This window comes from Pavona decussata, unplaced genomic scaffold, assembly GCF_977016875.1.
Source record: "Pavona decussata unplaced genomic scaffold, jaPavDecu1.1 SCAFFOLD_260, whole genome shotgun sequence".
NCBI classification, from domain to species: domain Eukaryota; kingdom Metazoa; phylum Cnidaria; class Anthozoa; order Scleractinia; family Agariciidae; genus Pavona; species Pavona decussata.
The window spans coordinates 1,422,352-1,448,968 of record NW_028145663.1 but is presented as its reverse complement, the minus strand read 5'-3'; the positions used below and the strand labels follow the sequence as shown (position 1 = coordinate 1,448,968).

General features: G+C 37.3%; 1 protein-coding gene and 1 pseudogene across 1 annotated transcript; both read left to right on the top strand.

Moving 5' to 3' along the window:
• Positions 1–1,896: 1,896 nt before the first annotated feature.
• Positions 1,897–2,551, top strand: LOC146456204 (uncharacterized; annotated as a pseudogene).
• A 3,902-nt stretch (positions 2,552–6,453) lies between these two features.
• Positions 6,454–26,172, top strand: LOC146456203 (casein kinase I-like). Its single transcript, XM_085093328.1, has 11 exons — positions 6,454–6,893; positions 7,028–7,068; positions 7,178–7,247; positions 14,142–14,290; positions 14,439–14,673; positions 16,880–16,965; positions 17,404–17,488; positions 18,007–18,155; positions 18,697–18,813; positions 19,635–19,855; positions 21,044–26,172. Exons 1-11 carry the CDS (start codon positions 6,710–6,712, stop codon positions 21,102–21,104), a joined length of 1,398 nt encoding a protein of 465 aa, XP_084949454.1. The 5' UTR covers positions 6,454–6,709; the 3' UTR covers positions 21,105–26,172.
• Positions 26,173–26,617: the final 445 nt, after the last annotated feature.

Genomic DNA, 26,617 nt, shown 5'->3' with positions numbered 1-26,617 from the left:
TAGCTAGGGCTTTTGAAATCCAAAAAGAAACTTAGGGATTTAGGAGTAACCACGCATTTTTAGAGATAATAAGGAAAAAATGTCTGTTTTAGCAGGCACCGCCGTTTAGAAATCAGACTTCCTCGGAGTCTCCAGATGCGCAGAACGTATGCGCAGTGGCAAACGAAGACACCGCCCTTGTTAGGACTGTGATTAGGAGCTAAAAATGGGAACTTCTGTACCCGACTTCATTTTTTCTTGTGGAAAAAAATCAGGAGACGAATATCGAATCGAACGACTGTAGTTTTACAATTATCCTGCGAAATATACTGGAAAAAACACCAGTAGTAAAATTCAATGAAATTTACATCCGGGAACGAAGCGGCGCATTTTCCATATCCTTCCGCTTTTTCAAGGTTGTTTCTACAAACCGTCGGTTCAAAATGCGAGCGATAGATTTGTCTGTACAGTACAACCCCGCTAACTCGAACAAACTCCAATTTCCCCTGGATTTGACCCCATTTTTTCAGTGATTTACTATCAGCTAACTCAAACTCCCGGGTAACTCGAACTAGGTGTCTGATTACCGGTACTCATTTTCTTTCCATAAAGCTTTGGGTAGCTAGTAGCTTTAGTTTGAGGTGAAACATAGCCAAGCTCTCTCCTCATCCCGTCCTCCCTCGCGGCTTTGGGACGGAAAGAGGAGAGACCATGGGAACGAGGTTGAAACATAGCCTTGCTAGATGAGCGCTGCGCTCTTTCACAACTTGTTTGTCATCTAATACAAATAAATGAGCATTATATTTTATAAACAAATTTAAACAGCATTTTGTGTAGTGAGTTGCATCGTCATGATTGCCTTGAAACTTTTAGAGTTCTGAGGCTTATTTGATGAAGTATGGGGAAAATCTGTCGTCGGGTTTTAAAAACATGGCTTTTTTGTAAAAACGAAATCTTAAAACACGCTGAAGTCTCAAACCCTCCTTAAAATAGGAGATCAGTTATAACATGGTAATGCTTTGAAAGAATAACGAAGTGAAAAGGTTTTATATAAATACGCATGACAATTCAAGGCAGGAATTAAAACGGCGCGTGCCTTAGTTTTTTTCAACATTTTCATAGATTAAGCCATCTGTGTTCAGCTTTTCGTGTTTTTAGCCCTGTAAAATGTGTTTTCTTTGTTTCAGTGGATAACGTGTATACGCACCTGTTTAAAGGGCCTTCCAGTGTGTTTCGTACCGACGAATAAGTGTATTTTTCGTTAATTCGATTTTTTCGGAGTAGCGTAGCCCTTGTTGAATAATTTTCACCTAAGAGTATGTATGATATGTATACAACAACGCCAATTTCACCAGTCCAGCAAACGGCAGCGATAGTATCATGGCTGAGCATAAATTGCACCGATATCACAGAACGGTTGTCAGGGATTTATGGGTTGCAGTCAAGACCGACCTTCAATTTTCTGAAGACCACGCTCGAGCTCATTGAAATAGCCTTTCTATTGTGAAATTCTAAGACAGATGAGAAACTGCCTCAGAAACAAAGGAGGATGAACTTCATTCTCTCTTGCTCAGAACTACGAAATGTTTTCTTTCTTTCCTTTTTTTGTTTAAACAACCGGTATTTCCTGTTTTTGGTTAGTGCCAGTGCCTCAGCCCAAAATTTGAATGATCCAGTTGCCAGGGAGAAGGCGAGGGGGGAGGGGGGAGGGGTTTGCAGTGCAGGGGTGGACGATAAAGAAACTGTGTACACTCTCATGCTTTATTACATATAACCCCGTGAGGTTACTCAGTGGATTTTTGGGTGGGGCTATGCAGCTGGGACTCTGAAACCCTTTACCTGATAACAGACCACGTTCAGTCGCATTTTCTCACCCTATTTTAGACTAAAACATTAGACATTAAGTACAAACGCAGCCTAGTTAATACCATGGTGGATCGCGCTTATCGATTATCTTCTAACTGGTCATTCTTCTCCGAGGAATGTGACCGCCTTAGAGGGGTTTTTCATAACTTGAAATACCCAAAGCCACTGGTTGAAACTACAATCAAGCGGTTCGTTGAGAGAAGGGTTTCATCTCGGCAGAGCCCTGCCCATCACCAGATGTACCATCGGAGACTGTGAGATTAGTGTTACCCTTCAAGGACCAGTCGTCGGCTAATTATGTTAAACAACAACTGAACAGTCTAAGCTCGAAGTTGAACGTGACTGTCCAACCAGTGTTTGTAAGCCCTAAGCTCGAGCAACAACTTAAGCGACACAAAGCTAAGCCCCCTATTGTCAACCAACAATGTATCGTTTATGAATTTAAATGTAACCTGTGTGATGCAGGGTATGTGGGTTATACACGTGGTCACTTACACGAGCGCGTAGAGGGGAACACTAGAAAGTCATCTATTTACAAACATTACAACCTCCAACACAAGAATGAAATGCCTGAACGCTTCATCGAGCAATTCAACGTCATCGCGAAACTTTAGCGGCAAATTTGATTGCCTCGTTAAAGAAATGCTGTGTGAAACCAACACTAAACGTGCAAACGGATTCCATCCGCGCCAAGGTGTTTGTTTAGGCCGTTTATTCTAATTTATGCTTTTCTTGTACCTTTCTTTATTTGCATGCTTTTTAACTAGTCTCTTGATAATGGAGTCAAGATAACCCCGAAACGTCGAGCAATAAATCTTTCTTGGTTTTTTCTATTTTAGACTAGACACCAAAAATCCCTACCCTCACCTGTATTCCCAGGAAGCCGTTCTAGACTAAGCTTTTCTCAATGATACCCTCAAAACTCTCTGATTCCTATACCTTTTCTTAGACTAAACTGCTTAAAGTAAATACCCTATATAGCATGTATATGGGGGTACTCTCCCCCCTCCCCCACTTTCTCATGGCTAGGGCTCATGATCTCCGCTATAATATGAGACACCAGGAATAATAAAAGTACACGAGACACTAGGCTCGTATTTCCGCCGCTCTCTAAGTTAAACTTTCCTTTTCGGGGCGGGAGGGGCGAGGGGAGGGGAGGGGAGGGGATGAGCACGGGCTCATTTTCCCGAACAGCGGCTGGTAATCGAGCCTAACGAGACACAGGAAACAATAAAGACGGAAACGCTGACTGAAGTCTTGTTTGTCAAACAAGGCTATTATTCGTTTAAAACGTAAATTCAAATGCAAGTCTGATCGGACAGCTAAAATAATTTTATTGCCCAATATTTCGAATAGACAATGCTTACCTTCTTCAGAGGCTGCAAAAGCCAAGTAAAAGTTGGAAATAAACGGTAAAAATGATACTATAAATGAAAAGTTGAGATATGATTGATATGATATGATTAGTATCATCTTTTAATATTGATACCGTTTATCTCTAATTCTTACTTTACTTTTTGCAGCCCCTGAATAAGGTTAGTTTTATCTAACCGAAATATTGGGCAATTAAATTATCCTTCTTAGCTGTCCGATCAGCCTTGCATTTAATTTTTCGTTTTATTCAACATTGCTGATCCTGATCTACACAAAGATCCGGCTTCACTTTGCTACTGTTTGTACAAGTGGTCCTTGCATTATTCAAGAGTTATATTATTCCTTTACCCTTTTCTGAGTACGTGCCTTAGGTATGATATCGATCATTCATTGACTTTGATCCAGATCTCGATAAGACAGTCACTAAAGACCTGAAGAAACATATGTTCCGTACAACGGCACGTACAAGGGCAATTGCTCGGTGGGGGATACGCTAATTGATGGGATCTTTATGGCACTTGTGTCACACTCTGTCGAGAAAAAAGACCGTTAACGGCAGCATGTCATATTTTTTGAAGTGTGGGAAGAATATTACATGTCAAATATTCCTCTAGCGACTAAATACAATAGAGGAACATGGAAAGGGCATTCATTTGATTTTTCCGTTTCGTATTTCCGAGCTACTTTGAAAAGTTAAAACACAGGCAATTGATCGAGCCGCAGTTCAAGGGGTTTCAAATTTCTCGATTTTAACTTCTTCGTTTTCATCGTTAAGGACAAAAATATCCTAAGTTTCTTCAATATATATGGTGCCAAAGTGATTGCTGCTATGTTACTATTTTTCTTACTCTGAGATTTATTCTTTTTTTCTCTCCCAGTACAAATAATTGAAATCACAAATACTCTGCCCTTGTTGTAAATTTTTCTTTTTCTTCATATGGATGCTACAACGAGATTAGAAGCTAGAAAGCTGTACACCGATAATCGATAACAATCGATAAATCATTTGTTATCGATTTCTATCGGCAATCGATAGCAATCGAACTCTTTTCAACTTTTTACGCGGGATGCCCTCAGGGCAGACCGTGTCATAATTTCGGTCGCGTTTCTTGTTTTTTCTTCGGTAGTCACAAATTACAATGAATAAATTAATTAACCTGTATTAAACTCTGTTCTCTCCTAGGAGGGATATTTTTGTCCTCTATTGTTGTCATTGTCTTCAACAAGAACGGTCAAACCAGAAACCATTATCTGTGTGTATGCCAGGAGGGAGGGGACGGGCGTCTTTCTACCAGTCTGACGTCACATAGCCATATAGAAGGCTTCTTTCAGCGGCCATATTGTTTACATGTTTTAGACTCAAATATGCCGTTTTCAGAGAGAAAATTAGCCCTTTTGAAGCGGTAAATCGAAAGGATAAGTTCTAACAAGTACTCAATAGTTTAAATGAAGGAAATTGACGGTTCACGGAGAAGATATTAGGATTTCACTGACAGATTGTGTTTCGCAATGCGTATCGAGAGGAAAGGTCAAGTTTGAGTTTAAATGTATCATTAGATCTCATTACTGGCGCTGCAGACTTTGTTGAACTGATGCCTGAACGTTACTGGAAATGCACTTCTCAAAGAAATTAAGAGTTTGATTGTCAATTTTTACTTAAAGTAAAAAATTCAAGTAAAGTTTTCGTTTAGGAAAGCTTTTTGTCTGTTTGTCTTTGTCTTTTTTTTTTTTTTTTTTTTTTTGATGAAACGAGGACACTTTGTTATCTTACACTCACTGACATTACATAACCAGGATAGAAAAAGTCGGGCCTGTAGCCGGACGGTGTGAGGTCATTACGTTATCGTAAGTCAATTTCCGGTATGACCGCAAGTAGCGTCACGCAAGGATAACGAAACAACGTCACGCTCTCTTTGTGATCAAACTATTCCATTAGCTCAAGCACGACCGAAGGATACTATACGTTTCCACCTGCAGTTAGTACCAACTCATCCGCGTAAACGCCCATAGGCGTCTTGTTTCCTCATCGATCAGTTCATCGATATTAATCTTAGATTGCTATCGATTCTTATCGATTATCAGTTTATCGATTGATTACAATGGAAAACATATACGAAATGAATTAATAAGGAGATAACTGAAATTTCAAAAGCAAGCGATAAAAGTAAACTGGATGGCAAAATAGTAGCAAGGGGAGACTCAATCCCCATCCTAACTGACAGTGTCTGGCTCTCCTTTATTGAATATATTTAACAATTATTCCACGAGGGTGCGTTGGATATGAGATGATATTGAAAGTACTGCCGAAGCAAAGTCCCCTGGTATCCTCTAACATCGAAACTCACAACGTACCAATGTGTAGCGTAGATAACATTTGTTGATGTTCTCAGTATATTATATCTACCTCTATATCTACGAGGATAATTTGAAAAAAATAATAATAAAAAGAACAAAACTATCGTATGTCGTGTCTTGTTTTGTAAGAGAGGAGGGAAAGACAAAGACTAGAAGCTGAGGTGGTTGGAAGATCACAGTGTTAGACTTCCGCATAGTAAAGTTGAAATGTGCGAGGTCTAGGGAGATTGTCTGAGTTCTCCAGTCGTTCGAAACGTGAGTTCAATTACTTCATAGATTACTTCAAGCCCGTAATTGCGCATAAGAAATAAAGTTTTGTTATGAAAACAGGATCGTTGATTACTCGGAACAATTCTTTTCCCGTCTCATTCCCGCCCTTGTCAAGTGCTCGTGATTTATTAGCTTAATCCAACTTTGTTTTTGACATCTTTTACAGTCTCGTGGAAACAATAAAACAAGGACACTAACTTTGTGATATTCAAAATAAACGTCAGGTTATAATGGGTTTACGCTATTATACCCAAGAGGATTCCTTTGTCTGTTTTAGAATTCTGCTGAGAATAAGTACAATACTTGAAAAGACATCCTGGTAAACATAGCCTCTGAAAACAGCAATTACATGAAATCTTGCAAAAGTAGGAAACGATTAGTTAGTTGTAGTAAGCATTTAATGGAGCTAAGAAAGCCTTCCGCCATCTTGCGTGAGTTAGTTATTTTCAGGTTTTTAAGAGAGATTTAAAATTGGCTTACAGAATATTGATAAATTAAAACGTCGAACATTTGTTTGTTCTCGGAAATAATTAATAAAGGTTGCTAAGGGGACAACGCCCACCAATAAAGATCAGGCGAGCTGGGTTCACGGCACGCAATGCATGCTCCTTGATCTTGCGTGTTCAACAACTTTTCCGAGCTAACAGACTTCAATCTTATCAGAGGCCGTGTATAGTTGAGGAAAAATCGCCATTTTTTGTCGCTTTTAAATGGTTTAAAGCTTACAGATGTGAAATGTAGTACGCGATGATGTGTCAAGAATAGAATGGATCATACCTTATGGCTTTTCAGCTGGGCTGGAAAGAGATTTTAGGCATCATATCGAAGGCGTTTTGAGACCCGGAGCATCGCGGCGGTTCTCGATATGCAGTCCAAACGAGAAAGGGAGAGCGACCGCGAGCGAGACAGAAAAGTTTCTCGGCAAAGCAGAGGCAGTTTACACTCGCCGAGGAACAGTTCTGGTTCTGGGTCTGGGGTGATGATGGTTGGGCCGAATTTTCGTGTTGGAAAGAAGATTGGATGTGGAAACTTCGGTGAACTTCGACTGGGTACGAACCTAAGTGGGCGACCATGTTTTGTGGATTTGTTATGTATATGCCATGCCTTTTTAACGGCATTGCGACCTCAAGTCTTATCTTAGAAAGCTTTCATTATTCACTTATTGACTCTCTGTTTTTATTAGGAAAAAATCTGTACAACAACGAGCATGTCGCCATCAAACTGGTGAGTCGCAACCATCACGACTTTCTGTCCGCCGCTTTTGTCCTTTCATGACGAAATACAGGACACATTACCGTCATCTAAAGGCAAATATCATTTTCTTTCTTGGCAGGAACCCATGAAATCTAGGGCACCGCAACTTCATCTGGAATACCGATTTTATAAAGTACTTGGAAATGCTGGTAAGTTGTATTTGGTAATTCATGAATCTCTTCCAAAAAAAACTTTCACGTAAGCTTATATAGCTTACTGCCGTCGTGAAATGTTGATGTGGGGTGTGCAGGAAGTGGCAAAATATACAGTGATCCTTTGTATTTCTTTTTACGGGCTGTTGGCCGTATAGAGACACAGTGAAGTGTAAAAATATTAAAGCTTTCTGAGTAAATTTAATCTTCTTGAACATTTTGACTAATTTCATTTTTACCCTCGTATGTTTATTTATGGTATTTCACAGTGTTACTTGACCTAGTTAGCTTAACGAGAATTGTCCTGTCTAGCTTACCACTGCGATTGCAAGGCTAGTGATTTCTAAATATTCTTAATCCTGGTACAGTTTTGAATGGAGGCGATAAGGAAATAAAGGTCACTGTCTTTCTTTTTTAAGGCAAAAGTTGTTGTCTTTGCAAATGAGAAACATTGTTGCCAATTTTGGAGTTGAGTTTGGTGGTGATCCTCGATGCCCAGATTTCGTTTCAGTGATTGAAAACTCGATTCCTTTTATGTTTGGAAATGGAACTGGTCCATTTCAATTGTGTCGATTACAGCACAGTACCCCGGCCGCAATGATAACATTAGTTCTTTCAAACAGAATCATTTCTATGGTCGTTTAGCCTGATCTTTCGAATAGTCTGGACGAAAATGTAAAATTGCTTGAATGTTTATATTTCGTAATTTATGAGCGAGTATTTAAAACCAACAAATGTGGGATTACTCATTTAAACTTCATATTTAAGGCGCGATTGAGCTGTAAAACTCTGATTTATTGTGAAAATATTTCCCATGATTGGGGATCATATTGTCTTTACAGTTCGACAATTAAGTGACTTTTGGTATCCTAATTTCTGTTTCAACTAACATTAGCCATTTGATTGGTTGATGTATCCACTGATAAACTGTGGGTAAATAAATTGTTCCCTGTGGTGATAACTCTGTGATCTAAGCTCAGAGATGTTGACGAAGTCTCATTTTTTAGGTGACATTAATTATTGGTATTTGAATAGACCTTATTTTTCTTGTTATCAAGGAATATTTTTGACTTTGCACTTCTCAAGCCGTGGCGAATATCTTTGGTTCAAAAATTGTCGGCCCCCTTAAAGTTATAATAATTCTAGGATCATTACAGTGATGTGTCAAAATGCTTCATGGAACATGTGAAAAGCTTAACATGATGTTGTTTTCAAGACTGCGACAAAACTAGCAGAAGGGAAGATAGAAAACTGATTGATCTCCCGTCAGATTTGCCTCTTTATTGTCTCATGTATTGTACAATAATATATTATTTGTTCCAAAAACATTGCTCTGTATTTCTTCAACCATCAATGTTCAGAAAAAAAAGTCCTTGAAAAAGGCATGTTTTAATTGACACAGTCAGCTGTCATTGGCTTTCCAGAAAAAATCCTTGGAAAAGCCATCTTTAAGGGTCACACTTAGTTGTCATGTTTTAGAAAAATTTCTAAGAAAAAGGATCTTCTACTGACGCACTTGAGCTGTCATTTTTTGATAAACATTCATTGGAATAGGCATCTTTAGATGACACACTGAGCTGTCATTTTGAGAAAAATTCCTTGGAAAAGGCACGTTTTAATGACAGTCTCAATTGTGAAAGAAAATAGAGAAGGGAAGAAGTGGTACAGTATACATGTCGTAAAGGTAAAAACCATGCCGTTATTTCTGGCATTTTTCCTGAAATGGCTGTCAGACCTGGAAAATTATGGTGGTTATTTTTTTCACTTTGGAGACCTCTAGCTTGATATAAGTGAAAACCAAAATAAACTCAAAATTCATTATAACGCATACTCTGAGCTCTTGAAATTCTGAGGTGTCATTATTAGTTAGCACAGCTTTAATATGGGGCACCAGCAACTTCGGTAAAGATGGTGAGCTACCTAGAGTTTGATAAATCCTAACAGTGATCAGCAGCAAATTTCTTCTTGTAATATCAATGCTTATTTAACCTGTTCATGAGAGTTGAGGATATGATCACCCAAGGTGAATTTTCTTGTAATAATTTCTCCCCAGTACTTTTATTAGAAAAGTATGGAGATAAGATAGGAGAATTTGTTCTTTGGTATTAGGGGTTAAAGGGTTAAAAGGCAACAAGAATGGGAGACTTCCTTTTGTTTATGATTAGCTGCCTTCTTTGTGGAGACAGCTTCTCCAAAGGTTAATGGCACTCTGATTAATTAGTTTGTGGTTTTACATCCTAAGCTTATCCTTAGATGTGAATAATAGTAAATGAATGTGAAAAACATGGAGCCTACATTCCTTGTCCTCGCCTTGTTTTGTTTTATAAGCTAAAATCCTAGCCAGTTGAGTCAGGGATACTTGGCTGTGTTGAAAAGTTTTCCCTCTAAACTTTGCCATATTATTCATTGTTGAGCATTAACACGTGGATGTCACAGACGTAGATTCATCTTTGTTTATCATCAACACTGTTAAGGGTGAAGGGGGGGGGGGGAATGGAACCATGTCTAGATTGGCCCCACAGAGGCCTCTGTCCTGAACATTTTGGCTAGGATTCAGTAGGGGTCTTGGGGAAAATTGAGTGCTGAGCCTGTGGATAAAATCCTTATGTGTAAGCAATCATTTTGTACTAGACAATGTACAATACAACATAGTGTTGATCGCCTATTCTACCGATGAAACGTCTAGACATGTGTGGCTGTTCAGATGAAAGCTGTTGAAACTATATATTTCTCTGGTGCTGTTTATTATGCTGTAAGAGGTGATTCTAACTTTTGAGATACAGTGTAACCATTCTAATGAAAGCTACTAAGCAGAACTTTCTCTTGGTGCAGTTTATGGTGCCATGGAAATGCAAGGTAGGCTCCGACATTGGAGCCTGTAGACAAAGTTTTCAAGCTGTATTTGCCCTGCCAGAATTGACATGTTTTATTTTCCACCCATGCTTTATCAGCTTGTTCCTAAGAGACCCTATTTGGCAAAAAGATCAATTTTGTGACAAACTACATTCAAGGAGACTGGAAAGAATGGTGGTCGTGGAGCCAAAATTTGTGTATTTACCAGAAGTTGAGTGTTTCTGAGTGGAGAAGTGGGTTGGTTGCTAGGCTTTACAGACAGTAATGTCCCCTTTTCCCTGGATTTTTGGTCATTTTCACAACTTTGATGGGTTGCTTTCATCTTCTGTGTGGTACTTATCTTTGTAAACACCATGATAATTATTTGATTGGAAGCCTGACCCTAGTTTTTGAGAGCCATGTATAGTTTGATAAACTACATTGTATAGTGTACTGGATTTTGGATTTATTGCACAACAAGGCAACCAGAGAACACATTTTACATGTAACTTGTCGATGATAAAATAATTATCTTCACATAAAATTAGCACATAATATTGCGGCAGTTTACAATCATGTGTTATACTGGGCAAAGGTTGAAAACTGTGGTTTTGGTCCCAGAAAAAAAGTCGAATATAACATATTTCATTCATTTGTCTCTTTGACAATTATTCATACCTAGTTTCTGATCACAGTCCATGTTTGTGTATTATTTGATGAAGAATCGAAACAAATTTGAATTGTTGTCAGATATCTAAATGTTTCCTAGAAAAACAAAATACATGTAAATGTTAAGTGTGATCTGTTGATGTTAGTTATTAACAGCTCATCAAAGTCATTGTATGTGCCATGTTTGGTGCATATTGAGTAACACTAACACCCAGTTTCTGTTGCCTTAATTTATTGTAACCGTTTTGCTGCTGCTTGTCATGTTGAACAAGGGTTTAATTTATTACTTTGGAGTCTGTGAAAGAAAGATCTCTAAGTGGAACCATTCAAGAGAAAAGCCAGATACCGAGAAGTAGTGAGAGTAACTTCCTGTCAGCAAGACACAGCAAACTAGGCGTCTCCAACAGTTATCAACTTTGTTTATTTTCTTCGTAATTCAAAAGTTACTATGCCCCCCAGTGTAATAAATAACTTACTATATGACATTATATGTTATCAGGATTTTTTTTTTCAATTTGATTATTTTTGTTTGGTGTTGTTGGTGGTGAACTAAAATGTTAGCAAAAAAGTGTTCTGTGGGAGTAATGTTTTTGTGGGAGCCCTTCAAAATTGATGGCACAAATTGCAGACTCCAGAACTGACAATAATTTACTTCATAACCTGAAGGCAACTCAGTGTCTGGAGAATGATATTAATGTCCATTAGAAACCTTAAATCAAGCATGTATGAATGACACTGATGGAACAAGACAAGTAGGATATCATAAGGAAAGCCGGGGGGCAATGAGCCTGGGAGAACTACATGTACAAACTGTTTTGTTACCTACCCCTTTTGACTGCACAGAGAATGATAAACTAGATTGCCTTTCATGCACATATATACGTATTGAAAAGTTGACAAGTTTAATATCTTTGGCAGGGTTAGCCATCTGAAACAATTGACTGTCAGACCTTAGCATTTAATAATTTTGGCCTTATCGCTAACTTCTAAAAGGCAAAAAGAAATATTTTACTTCTAGAGATCTTACAGAGATTTTTTAGGATTTTTCGGCCATAACACTTGTAAATAATACTCCAGTATTTCCTATGTAAGTTCTGTTGTTGCCTGCACCATTAAATTCATGCAAGAAGCACATTTTGCTATGGTTAATTGAATTTTAACATTCCACCTGAACTTAAATTTGACATGATTTTATTCCATTTTGAGTTCCCAAGTGTAAACGTCAAAAATCGTTAGCAGTCAGTAAAAACTTTGTTGATGTGATGTTTCCATATCAAGCTAGGACGCACAAATACATGTTATTTCTTAATTTATGCTAGTATATAGTCATGGTGTCTGTTTTATTGTGTTCAGTGACATGCAAATTTCACAGCTTTTTTAAAGGATTTGAATTCATCTTGCTTAAGGGTGTAGAAGTTGTTTTAAGGGAAGCAGCTTTACAGCTGTGTTAACCTTTCACCACTCGACTAAAATGAAAACTCAAGGTTAAATTCCCAGACAAGTTTAATTTTGTAAAATTCTGAAAAAAAAAAACGCTATTGAAATGTATCACACACTTAAGGATTTCATCCACAGACTCAAAAGTTTGAACCACTTTGTGCTGCATGATAAACAGCACCACAGGAAAGTACTGCTCAGTAGCTTTCATTTGAATGATCTCACTTAAGGATTTCGTCCACAGACTCAAAGGTTAGAATCTCCTTGTGCTGCATCATAATCAGCACCACAGGAAAGTACTGCTCAGTAGGTGTCATTGCAATGGTCACACTTAAGGATTCATTAATCATAGGTAGAAGCACATTTGAGACTTAGTAAAGGTTTTGCTGTGAGATTGAAGTGTTTTCCCTTTTATATTCTCAGACTAACGTAAGCCTCGACTCCCATTTGTGTTTTGTGCATGAGAAGTGTGGGAAATGTCAACTTGACTTCATGATTGATGCTCATGTGTTCTGGTTGTAATTTAATGTACGTGATGTTTTGCTTTCAAGCACCTGGCAGAATGAATATTCACACTTATCATACATTGAGCTAATCATGCATTGAACTAACAGCTCTTACGAGTTAATGTGCGTAAACCTGGAGGACATATGAAAAGATACTTAGATAACATCTGTTTAACAGCCGTTTGAAAAACTATAGCTGAGAAAATTAATATCATTAAGCTAGAAACCAAATTTTATACCATAAAGTTCCAAGAGTGACGGCATTACCTCTTTCGGGTCTTGCCGTCTTTTTCTGTCTTTACTTTTGGGGTTTGTTACTCTGGATACGGTTGTCAAAATTTATGTGTACTTTGTTTGAGCTGATTCATCTGAATAAACGAAGCAATAAACAAAATAATTAATGTGAACACAACTTAAAAAAGGTAAATGATTTTTCGTTTTGTTTTCTGTTTAGCCATTTTTGGTTGGAAATTTTGGAACTTTCCATGTCAAATAGAAAGGCTTTTTTTTTTCAGTCGTTACAAACATGCAATCTCATAGTTGATCAAAGAACATAATTGTGTGGTGGTGCAAGAAGACAACAAAAATTAATGGAAATGGAAATCTTGTGCAAAATGGAAAAAGTATAGTACCTCAAAGGTCATCTGTTTGTTTCAGCAAATTTCCATTTGATCTGTATTATTAATATTATACCATTTACATTTCATTTTGGCTGAATGAAAGCACTCCCATGCTTTTCTCTGTGTATTCTTGCCCTATTATCTAAAAGGCAATTGTTATAAGGTAGTCTAGCATTGTTTTAACTGTTAACCCCTGCCCATTTACTGATTTTTCATTGAAAAAGTGAAGTGAAGAATGCTTAGAATAGTTAAATTTTTTCTTATGCTAAGAACAGTTAAATTTTATGGGTACCTTTAGAGGGTAGCCTTTTTTTTTGGGGGGGGGGGGGGTTACTGAGAGAACTGTACAGCAGGTTTTGAACGTCTTGAGAACATTTGCTAAAGGCATCATTATGGTGTCTTTAATTTGTCTGCTGCATTTCTTGCAGCTTGTCCTCTGACAAACCAGCTAAGTAGCAGATGTTTCTTGTAGTTTTCTATCACCTTAGGTCATTGTGTAAGGTTCACGATGCAACAGAACCAAAACAAGACCAGATGTCTGAGGATCATTTAACCAAAACACTACACCAAAATACACTGATGCTAAATAATTTAATATTTTTGTATTTTAAATACTATGTACATCTGAATGGGGAACCAGCCAGTTAACAAGAGATCAAAATTGTTGTGTCAGGCAGATTTATCTGTTGTACACTGTAGGTATTTTTCACACAAGGACTTTTTTGTTAATTTTTTCTTTTTCTGTAAATCTTGTATGTTGCAATTTTGTTGTCAGACACTGTGTAAACATTTCCCGGTGTATCTGATGCCTTTTTATTCCTTTGCAGAGGGTATACCCCAAGTTCATTACTTTGGTCCTTGTGGAAAGTACAATGCATTAGTCATGGAACTTCTAGGACCAAGCTTGGAGGATTTGTTTGACCTCTGTAGCAGACAGTTTAGCTTGAAAACAGTGCTGATGATAGCAATCCAGCTAGTAAGTGGCTATGTTTATTGTTACTTTCTCTGATCTCTCTGGCTGATGCGATCATCTGAAAACCAACGAATGTAATTTATTATTCAAGCATACTTGGGGAAAGTCAGCATAGATTCATGATCTTTACTTCTCTCGATTTTCTTTGCAGATTTCAAGACTTGAGTGTGTTCATTCAAAGAATATGATCTACAGGGATATTAAACCAGAAAATTTCCTTATTGGACGGAAATCTTCTGGCAAAGAGAAAACAATTCACATCATAGACTTTGGTCTTGCAAAGGAGTACATTGACCCAGAGACTAAAAAACATATACCTTATCGAGAACACAAAAGTTTAACAGGAACTGCAAGATACATGAGCATAAATACACATTTAGGGAAAGGTATGTAATGCCGATCAGTGCAGTTGTGTTGTTGATTTAAAGTTCTGGCCCCGGTTGTTCAAGAGCGGATAACTCTATCCAGTGGATAAATGGTTATCCAGGGGATAAAATGTATTGGTTGGAGTATTGGAGCGACTTATCCACTGGATAAAGTTATCTGCTCTTTGAACAACTGGAGCCTGGTCCAAAAAAGGCAAGCTCCTTGTCCTTTACATCTTAAACCCTCATTTTGAAGATAGGAATACAGTAGATGTATTAATCTGAAAGCTGTATTAGGGTCAAATATTTAATTTTACACACTTACAATCTTAGAACTCTGAATGAGTTATTGTCTTTACTCGGTTTAATGATGAGCCAAAATTGTTTTTTGCTATTTCTTTGGGTAAACCATGAGGAAACAAGTCCATAGTTTGAACGTGGCAAGTGTTGTCTTTCGTACAAGTTGAGTACAAAATATAGATGCTATGAACCCCATTGCAGTGACATTTTCATCTTCATGGAACGCTCACGGTTGTACTTTTTTACTGCAAAGTACATCTGTAAGCATTTCTTCCCAATGCAAAGTTCTTGGGTCCTTTACGATCAAGTTATCTATTTAAGTAAAGCATTACCTAAATATGCTCTGAGCTTGCAATGTAGGAAAAGTGGGTTTGACAATCATACAGGTCAATAACAAAAAGTGAACAGATTAGCTTTAAACATGACTAAATGGCATGGAATGTGGGCAAGAAGAACTTGGTAATTAATGTATTGGAGCTTTCTACACTTGATATTTAATTCTCACCATGTCAACAATTGAGCACTAAAAGGTTTGGCGAAACTGATATACAGAACAGCTGTGTGCCACCACCTTTTTGAACACAGATAAGGCCCTAAAAACGAATTACTTGATGGTCTGGACGAATGAGCAACAGATGTCTCCATTTTACATATATTTGCTGGGAAATATGACCGGACGTCAGCTTATATACATGTAGATGCCAATGGCTGCTGCTATCAGTCCATTTGCTGGTCCCACCTTTTTAATGATTGTGAAACAGGATAAAATTAGCAAATATGTAGTAGGCTTTTATTGCACTTGTTTTATGGTAATGAAAAACATTGCTGAGTAGGAAAAGAGAGGCATATTTTTTGATCAAGGAAAACGACTACAGTAGATTATTTGATAACTGTACTGATAGTTACAGATACATGTAGTTGCACAAATTTGTGAAATTGATATGCTTTGCTAATGATATCTTAAATCATTAGGTTGACGTATTGTTACACTCCTATTATTATTCATGAATAAGTGGTGCCCCAGTAGTGTGATAATCAGACTATACTGACAATACTGTCATTCATTGGTGTAAAGGAGGGGGTGCTTGATAATGTTCTCACACCAAAAAGGGGGGCTTACAACAGTAGTTACAGTAATGAACCCACTGCCTCACATAACATAATGCTAGATGATATGGGTGCCTGAGGTCTCCAGAGTCATCTGCCATGGTCAGCCAGCCCCCAGATGAACTACTCTGACCAGTGGTTGCAAATCCATCACAACCCAGTTGTGAGCCTGACACACCCAGGCATTCATCATACTGAATGTAAGCGGAAGAAAAGTGCGAAAAAAACTTATTAAAAAACCCTTGTAAAATGCCATGGGAATACTGTGAGTCAAGATTAGAGCTGTCCACACCATGCAAGTAACACTTGGATCAGTAATACTGAGCCTGATTTCGGGGCACCAAAGTTGTGTGACCACAAGCTCATTGTCGGTTACCTTGGTTGACAACTGCATCAAGTTGAGTGGAGGATGAGTGCTTGGGAAGTCCAGGAGCCTCCACTGTGACTAGCCGGCCCTTAGAGAGTAACACGCTCCCATGGCTGGCAATCTCTGCAACCCAGTCATAAGTCCGGGCCACACATAGTCATCCAGGCACCAGTGACACTGCATTAACAGTGGAAGAGGAGAAAAGGGGAGGGGAGGGGCAGAAAAAACAGAGACAAACTAACCAGAAACTCCTCAGAAAGCCACCATGCTCTGTCGTGCGCTCAAACAAGCTACCACAACGAGGTGGTCTGTGCATGTGCTAACATCCAAGAACCACTGACCATAGGATAAATGCCAGCTTTTCTTTGTTTTTAACTTAGTTAAATTGCATTTAACTGCATTTAAATTTTATTGAACCTCATGAAAATACTCACTGAGTTTTCTGTATTACAGAGCAAAGTAGGAGAGATGACTTAGAAGCACTAGGGCACATGTTCATGTACTTTCTGAGAGGAAGTCTTCCGTGGCAAGGACTCAAAGTAAGTTGCTTGTTCATTTGTTGAAAGGACTTTGTTAGGGGGCTGTTTTTGGGAAGTGCTTGTTTTTGGGGGAGTTTGCTATTGAAGATAATTTTGCATTTCAAAATGGTTTGGGTCTGACAATGCAAACACCGGAGTGTCAACCCTTGGTGTTTATGAGGTCATATTCGGTTGGGTTTATTATTAAAAGGATGCTTACATCTGAGTTGTTGGGGGTTAATTTTTGGAGGAGCCACTTATATTTTAAATTTTCTGGTCAATAAACAGATGCAATGTAAGACTCTTAATATCTGATCATTAGATGGAAAGCTTGATAGTTTTTTTTTTTTTTCTTTCATTGGAGACACTGTCTGTCAATGAGATTGATACACTGAACTGTGAAGAGTGGTAACCTCAGTTTTGAAATAAAGGTAAATGTTGTTTTATTGTCAACTATAGGCTGACACCCTGAAAGAGAGATATCAAAAGATTGGGGACACAAAACGTGCAACACCTATCGAAGTCCTCTGTGAGAATCACCCAGGTATGTCATCACCACAACACTAAGCGCTTGAATAGTAATATTTTAAATCAATAAAAGTTTTGAGCTACAGTTGATGTCTTCTATCTTAATTACCAACAACTGCCAAATTTTATAACTATAGTTTTGAAGAGTAGCTAGTTTTAAGTTGCATATGAAATGATATTTTTTTTTGTGCAGTTAAAAAAATATAATGAGTGAATCATAAGATAATTTGAGTTTTATAGGGTGAAAATTGACAATTTTACAGGCGCCGAAAGTTGGACTACTTTTGACTCATGGTATTTAACTGTGTGATATGAGCAACCATTTTTCAAGTTATAATAGTCCAACTTTCAGCGCTTGTAAAATCATCATGTTTCACCCTAGACATCTCTAACTTTGAAATCTTACATTTCAAACGTTATATTTTATAGCTGCACAAAAATAATTTTTTTTCTTATGCACTTTAAGGGGTCATCACTTTATGATTTCCCATTATATAACACTCATGTTTTTTATTGTTTTCTCTTTGACCACAGAGGAACTGGCCACATACCTACGCTATGTACGCAGACTTGATTTCTTTGAAACCCCGGATTATGAGTATTTAAGAAAACTGTTTAAGGATTTGTTTGACAGAAAAGGATATGTTGAAGATGGTGAATTTGACTGGACGCATAAGCAAATTGTAAGAACCTTTAAGTATCTTTATTTTTACCTATTAATAAAATCTTTGTAAGGAATATGGTAGACACCACCTGCAGATAGTTCAAGGTAATGATGGTGGAATGTGACTTTAAATTTATTAAAAATTGCATCTTGTCATTCAGGCTGGGAAAGCCGATTAATGCCGATCCACAATTGAAAGTTAATTGAGGTTTTCATCTCGCTCATTCAAAATGGTTTTAATGGCGAATTACAAGCTAAAGGTTTAGAAAAGTCTAAGTCAAAACTCTCTAAGAATCTTTATTGATTAGTAGTTATACTTGAATCAGTTTTCGTTGATCCAAGATTAGCTTAATCGGGCTTTGAACAACTGGGCCATGAGAAAAGACAGTCTTACCCTCTATGTGTCATTGTTGTTTACAATGACTAGAAGTTGTTCTTGATAATAACTTAAGGTACTAAAATCAAAGATGTAAGTATTGCAAGTAGGATCTATCATAAGATATCATAAGATTATTTCTTGTAGCTGTAGAACTGATTATAGTTTAATAACTCTCCCACAGCCTAGCCCCATTAATTCCTTGAGTCATGCAGATCAACACAATGCAAGAGATTCTCAGCTTCCTGCTGGATTTCAGAAAGCAAACGAGAGAATCACTTCCACATCAGGAACAAACAAGGTACTCTTGCATGATATCACACATCTAGGTCAAGAGACAAAAAATATGAGTAGTGTTTAGCATCAGGTGTTTAAAGGGTGGAGCCCCACACCAGGAGCCTCTTCTTCATACAGATAGGGAGGGAGATGAGAGTCACATCTCACAAGAGGGTGGTGACTTACCTTTTGAGTATTACGGTAAATTTTAAGAATCTTGTGCAAAGTTGTAAGAAATAAGAAGGGGTACTGTAGATTAGTGTTCTCTGCTACATCCATTTTACTAATTTCCCTTTAAAGAAGGTTGATCGATTTTTTTTTTGTCTGCCGAAGTGGCCACTTTTCTTTGTGTAATGTTAAGGAACTACACTAAGGATGAATGGCAAATATTTCAAGTATTGTTTAACCAGTGGATGGCAGTCAATTTTATCCTTGGTTTAAATTGTTTTCCATTGTTCTTGGATATGGTAATGTGTGATAATGAGTTTGAAACAATGGAAAATAAAATTTAAACCAAATTTGAACCACAACAGCAGTTCCTTAGAAATGTCCCTTGGGCTTGGGAGACCTTGTAACTTAGCCCTATAACATAGCCTTTGACTTCCACTGTTGACTTTCCCTGGCATAATGTAAATATTTATAACATTGATCTCCCAAGATTCTCAGCATAGAATTTGTGATGAATAAATTCCAATGCGCAGTTGTCTTTTTTGGCCACCAATGTCTACTTCTCTCTTGTTACCATCTCATCATGGGGTCCGTAGACTTGAATCATTGCTGTGCCAAATTGGCTTCTTTTCAATTCATTTAGAATCAATACTGATCATTCTGTTCTTTGTCTTTTAGTCTGGTCAAGACAGAAAGGGTGCTTGGGCTGACAATTCACAAGCTTACAAGTCAACAGGGTTGCTTGCCCCAACTGCAGACAGATTAGGGGGTTCTGTGCAGGTTGTGAGTTCAACAAATGGTGACCTTCTCCCTACTGAAGACAACCGCCTTGAAGGGAAGTCTGGTACTCCTCTGCATACACAACAACAACCTGAAGTGGAAGTTGTTGAGGAAACAAAGTAAGAATTGAAATATTATTAATTTAAGCGTTGTTCCTTTTTGCTAATGTGCAGTTCCAGAAAAAATCTGTACTCCCCCCTCGGAAGGTTTTTTGTTTTGCATCCCCCTCCCCCCAGGAAATTCCAGTTTAGCTTCATACTTTGCCTCTAAAATTTTGACTTTTTAGACCCCCCCCCCCCCCTCCCCCTAGGAATTTCCAATGACCTTCCTTTTTTGCGCCAGGTATACTTCCTTAGGGTGGGTATGGATTTTTTCGGGAATTGCACAATGAAAGGCCACATTTTGCAATAAGCCCAGTAGTAGTTTTGATCGTTACGTTTGTTGTCTAAATTCAGCTTCAAATCTAGTTTACCATTAAGCAGTATCATTGGAAATAAGTGCTCAATAGCTTTCATTTGAATCATAGCCTGCTTAGAATTTTATTCATAGGTTCAAAAATTCATAGCATGTTTTACAGGATAACATACCATACCGTAGACCATACTGTCAACAGACCTGAAAAGTTAAAACCTCCTTGTACAGCGTAATAAAGAACACTACAGTAGCTCTCATTTTGATGATCACACAAGTTTCAGCATTTCAACTAAGATCACCTACAGTATAACAAACAGTTTCACCGGAAAATACTGCTTAATATCTCAATATCGGGATGGCCACACTAGATTACATGTTCCAAAGTTCATAAATGGACTGGGCTCTAGTTGACACTTTGTTCAAATTGCATCATTTGAAGAAATGAACCCTATCCCCAGAAAGTTTACATAAAAATTAATAAGTTTACCAAGTTTGGTTATGTTTCATTGTGTAGTAATCAGGCTGTGACCTGTCAAAGGTCGCCCAAATTCCATACAAATGACTCTAATTCTGAGATGGCATCCTCAGATCCATACAGTCTCTAATTTTTCGATGTTTGAGAGTCTTCTACATGCTTGCAACCTCAAACTTGGTAAACTGTCTAATTTTAATGTGATCTTTCTTGTGATGGACTCCAATTTCTGATTAAATGAAAATTTAAAAACTCATCCACAGTGTCCATTACTTTTGAACTCCGAAACGGGGAATAGTATAGTAGTATGATCCTAAACTTGAGTCTTACTAAAGGTACGTAATTTTTTTTATAAAAGTGCAGTTGTTGTTGCTGGGCCGTTGCTTACAACACCATCAAAATCTTTCTTTTGTTTCCATAGGTGTTGCTGCTTTTTCAAAAGGAAAAAGAAGAAGAAGCAGCCGGTTGTGAGACACAAATGATTTTTTCCCCAGCATCTTAAAAGCAACCAAAGCTGTGTAGGATAAAGAAGCTTAAAGATGCTGGAACCTTTTTGTAGAAAGTTGGGTCAATTTTATAATGAAAAGAAATGGAATTTAATGTAGCCTAAAGCAAAGTTTTGGCTCAATTCTTACTCTATGGCAGCTTCAATACAGTGCACAAAAATAATTATTATAAACAATGTTTAGTTAAGATAATGATGCATTTTAATGTAGTGATTTTACTTGTAAGTGGCAAATTTGACCATAGAAAAGTTGATCCGAAAAGTGACCTCAAGCTTTTATAAAGTTTGATCATTTTAATGATTTGTGCTTCAATCTCTTCGATGCCCATTTCTTTCAAACTTGTTCAGATTTTGCAACTTCATCCTGAGCTTGGTTTTTGATAATACTCGTACAATTTCATTCAAAAGTGATAGTTTTACTCACACAACTGCATTCGAAAGTGATAACTTTACATCTCAGGAGAGGCAATACTCTTCCCGTGTTTCAATATTTATGCTGTAGGGTTAGGTTGTAAGGAAACAAAACTGAAATGGGAGCTCCATGTTCTAGGAAAAGCAAAATAATGTTTGGGGGTACATTTGTTAGTGCTGTTAATTACTAGCTAGCCTGTTACATTGATTAAAGGATTACATCTCCTCACGTAACTCGGTTTGACAAAAATTAATCTTGTCTTTTGAAATTTGTCATAAGTCATATGTACATTGTGATATACACCATCCGAAATTTGTTAATCAGACTCTCAGAAGATTTTACCACAAATCTAGTTGTTCGGAAAATATTTATTGAGAGTTATTTTGCATAATTATGTTAGCACATGGGTATGTTTCAACAAACTGAATTTTTGACTCGTTGCTCATTTTTGTCTGGGCTTTTGAATGCTTGTGGTTGGTTGCGTGTTGACGGGGCATAACACGGTCAGAAGTTTTGCAATGGCGTGTGCTGTACTGCTGCTGATTTCTGTTTGACAACATTTGAACTGGGCAACCAAAATACAACAGATGTGGGTGGAGTTGTCAGTTGAAGCAATGCAAAAGAGGCATGCATTGTAAAAAAGAATTGCTCCAAGTCAGCTCTATTTTGTCTTACAGAGTGGTCAGAAACATACAGTAGAACCCTGGTAACTCAAACTCTGAAGTGAGACGAAAAACTGTCCGAGTTAGTGGGGGTTCTCAAGTTATCGGCCGGGGGTAGATCGAAATTTTGACTTTTCATGTAAATAATTTATAGTTTATTGATTATCAGCACTTCAGTGCACAACCCAGGGCAAATTAAACTTACTCTCATCAGAAAATGTAAGTCCCATGTAAGCTGAGGCTTTAAGGTCAAAAAACTTTGTCAACATTTTAAAGAAAGAATTGGAATGCCTTGAGACGTGAACATTATGAACTTGTACTATAAACTTTTTGTTTCCTATGTGACAGCTTAACAGGCAGTGCATGCGGTTTAACCAAAAAAGATCAGAAATGACTATCAAATGTGTGATCTGTTGTACTGATTAAAATGAAATTGCTTTAGAAGTGTCAATTCCAGTGTTTTTTACCTATAGCATGATAGGAGGAGCTAATGGGATGACACCAGTGGTGAGTTGCAAGAACCAGAATGCGAGTTATTGGGGTAAATGTCGATCAAGGGAAACAAAATTTAGTTCAAGTTAGCGAGGAATTCGAGTTATCTGAATTCGAGTTATCCGAGTAGAAGTGACTGAAAAGTAGGGTCAAATCCAAGGGAAACGGGACTTAGTTCGAGTTAGCGGGGGGTTCAAGTTATCCGAGTTCGAGTTACCAGGGTTCTACTGTAGTTGCATATTTTGTTTTTGACCTAAAAGCTTAAAATTGAACAATTAGTTCATTACTTAATTCTTTCAGAGCAGTTTTCAATTTAGTGCCGTGAAACCAAAATCAAAGTAATTACTCAGGCCAGTCACAACAGGTGCAACTGAACAGTCAGTGAGAGTTATAAGTAAATACTTGTATCTAGCACCAAGCACAAGAAAACTAATGCAAACTAAAGTTAGTTATGGTTTTGGTTTTGAGAAAGTGGCGTATGTTTTGCTAATCAATCACAGTGCGTAGTAAAGGAAACCATTTGAAAAAACTCGAAATTACTTTCAACACTCAACTGAAAAGCACTCTAACTCAAGCAATTCACAAAAAGCAGGAATCTATGTGAGGTTGATTTCTTTTGTTTCTGTTTAAACAGACAACAATACAAATTATACTACCAAATTGCTTTTGTGTAGCTTTGAGTTTTGCGAAAAGAAATTTGAACTAAGTCTTAAATTGAAACCTTTAGGTCAAAAACAAAACATGGCCCGAAGTACAGCTGAGTTGAAGCAATTCACAAGTGCACATGGATTCCTCTTGCACCCAGCCCCGTGACTGAGAAACAAACTCCAAATTGTCTACTCAAGTCCCATCTGGCATCCCATGGAAATAACGTATTTTGGGCCCTAGCTCTTCTAAATTCATGATCAAATTTAGTTGTAGCACTTGCAAATCTGAGCGTATAATTTCCTTCTTGCATTGTGGGGAGCGAGGGGATAGATATGAATTCGGATAAAATTTGCAGGAATTAATGGATAGCATTTTAAACAGTAAAATACACAAAGAAACAGGGGCCAGCAAGGAAGTGTTGGGAACCAGGCTAAAGGGGTATGCAAAATGAGACATTTTAATAGTACATAGCATCTGCCCCCCTTCCTCACCTCACCTTTCCATTAATCACCAGAGAATACTTCACTCTAAACACAAAGCAGCACTGTAAGAGGGACTGAGTTCATCCTACTTTAAACCCTGCACAATTTTTTTGTTTTAGTTTTGCAAATGGAAATGGAGATCTTTCGTTCATGCTCTACGCAACACTTGACACAATAAGGATCGAAGATGAAGAAGGGGAAGTTATTAACTTAGATACAAAGCCTTGTACTACTTCAAACATTTTATTTACAGTGAACCAACAATTGTACAATTCAAATTTTTTAAAAAAGTTGCTCATTGAAATAACTAACAATACCATTCAATAAATACTGTCAAGAAGTGAGTGTTAAATTCACGATTTCATTGGCGTGAATGTGGACCATAAATTAAATGTACATTGTGCTAATTTATTCAGATTAAGACTTTCTTGCTTTTAGTTTCTGTAAACCAAAGTATTTCAGAAAAAGGGAAATTAGAACTTAGTTTTCATTCTTAACCCTCCTTGCTTTCAATATTATTTATTCTCAGCTAATTTCAGCCTGTTGTCTTGTTGATTGACAAATGAAACCCAATCTTCCTGGTGAAGTCCCTTTTTACAGTGCTTGCCTTCATGTTTAAGATTTATGACATTTTTCAAAGTCCAAACAGATTGAAATGTTTGCCGCGGGGGTATCATGAATTGTTTGTTTTAATTGAGTTTTAAATATTAAATAAAATGGCTGTTGACATAGGAAATGGTTTTACTTCACTTAAAGATTCCTCTCATAATTTTTCCAGGCAAATCCTCAAATCTAGGCCTAGTATTTGCAAATCATGAGTCATTTGTAATGAAGCTGACAGTATAGATTCCATGAGATCGAGTTGTACATGGAATAATATTATTTTAGTAGGCGCATGGTGCTGTGTTGGCTTGTCATCATTTCATTTTTCACTGTCGCTCTCAATTCATGTACAACTAGATAGAGTGGAATTGAAAATTAATAGGCTGGGTACATAACCCCCTTAAACCTTAAAGCCCAATTTCATGTATTCTTTCTTCACTGTTCTTTGTCCATTTCTTATGGTATTGGCTGGGAGAATTGCTTTAGAGTGGTTTTCAATGGAGAGTCACAAGACCAACACCAAAACCAACGTAATTACTCTGGCCAATCACAATGGACACAAACGGCAGAACAAACAAATCAGAATTCGAGGCAAATACACGTGACCAATGTCAAGCGTGGGAAAACGCATACAACCAAGACACAATTGGCTTTGTGTTGGCTTCTGATTGGTTGAGAAAATGGCGTGAGCTTTGCCAACCAATCGTAGAACAAAGTAAAGCAAAACCAAAGCGAAATTATTTTTGATGCTCATTGACAAACCACTCTAAAATCAAGTCTTTGTTGATCATTTTATGAATTCTCATGGCTTGTACGTTTGATGAAGTAGGGATAATGTAAGGAGAATTCAGATGCTGCTCATAACTAGGCTTTAGAGGGTTTATCACATTTTAGGTGTTTTTTCATTTTTCCTTAAATTTGCCTTATGGTTTTTTACAGGAAGCCTACAGTTTACTTCAAATCATTTTCCCCTATTTTCCGTCATTTCAGCTATCATTTTTGAAAAAAAAAAGTCCATTGCAATGTTTTCCATGGTGGCACATTTGTTTTGCTTAAAACCTTACTACGATGAAAACAAAAGAAATTATTGGTAGCCCTATGAATGAGAAGGAAGAATGAAAAAGAACAGTTGATCAACACATGGCATGCAGAGAAAAACCTGCCCATGGCAGTGGAATATTTCACTAAAATGATGGCTGGATGATGTACAAGTTTTATATTAAGATTTTTTGAATAATTTGTAGGCCTTGTGCCAAAAATAAGGCAACTGTAAAACAAAACTAAACACAACTCAACATTCAGCTTACGGCAGTTATGCTCCTACCTCGCATAATTTCCTTATTGTATAGATGACTCCTCGATTATGAGAAACTTTTTTACCAACCAACTTATTTCTGTCTTTCGCTTGGGTAACCACGCAACTATCGCCAGTGTTATGAGTAGATGATAGCCAAATTAATAGTGAGGAACCAATCAAAATGAGCAAGCTCTCATATCCAATGGCTGTCTGCATAATAACATGAGTTAGCCATTCATTTGTAATCAGTATTTTCAACTGATTTATAATTATTGTACAGAAATTCAGTGTTGTTATTGTTAGTGTCAATTGTGTAGAGTTTATCTGTTTTGTACAGCTTAGGGAAAAATTATTTTCCTTGTCATTAAAAATCGTTTAAAGAAAGTCTCAAAATCTTTGTATACTTAAGATGATGAATTATTATTAAAAAAAAAACACGTTAAAACTTTTTTCGCTATTTGCTTTGTTAATGAGTAAAATGCTGGACATTCCTTTTTTATGGAACCAGGTATTGACTCCTATAGCAGCCAAAAAACATATTAACAAGTGGTAAATTAAAAACCATTAAGATCGACTCTCTCTAAGATCCTCTCAATTATTCAATTCTAATCAAGAAATAGATTTTGCTGATTACTCTTCCATCAACTTCTCTTGACAAGTAGGTAACAAAATGTGCAATAAGATCAAAGAAATGTAACTTTCTTAAAATTTTCTAGTTCGAACTTTTCATGCCACCTTCTGGGGCTCATACCACTAGCAACATTGTCACCTTTACTGCCAGATGTTTTGGTGACCACGAGAAAGCCCTGCAAGGCGCACCTTAATGAGCATGAGAGAATGAATTTGGCCAGATATGTACACACAATTATTAACTTCAATTTTGGCCTTATTTTT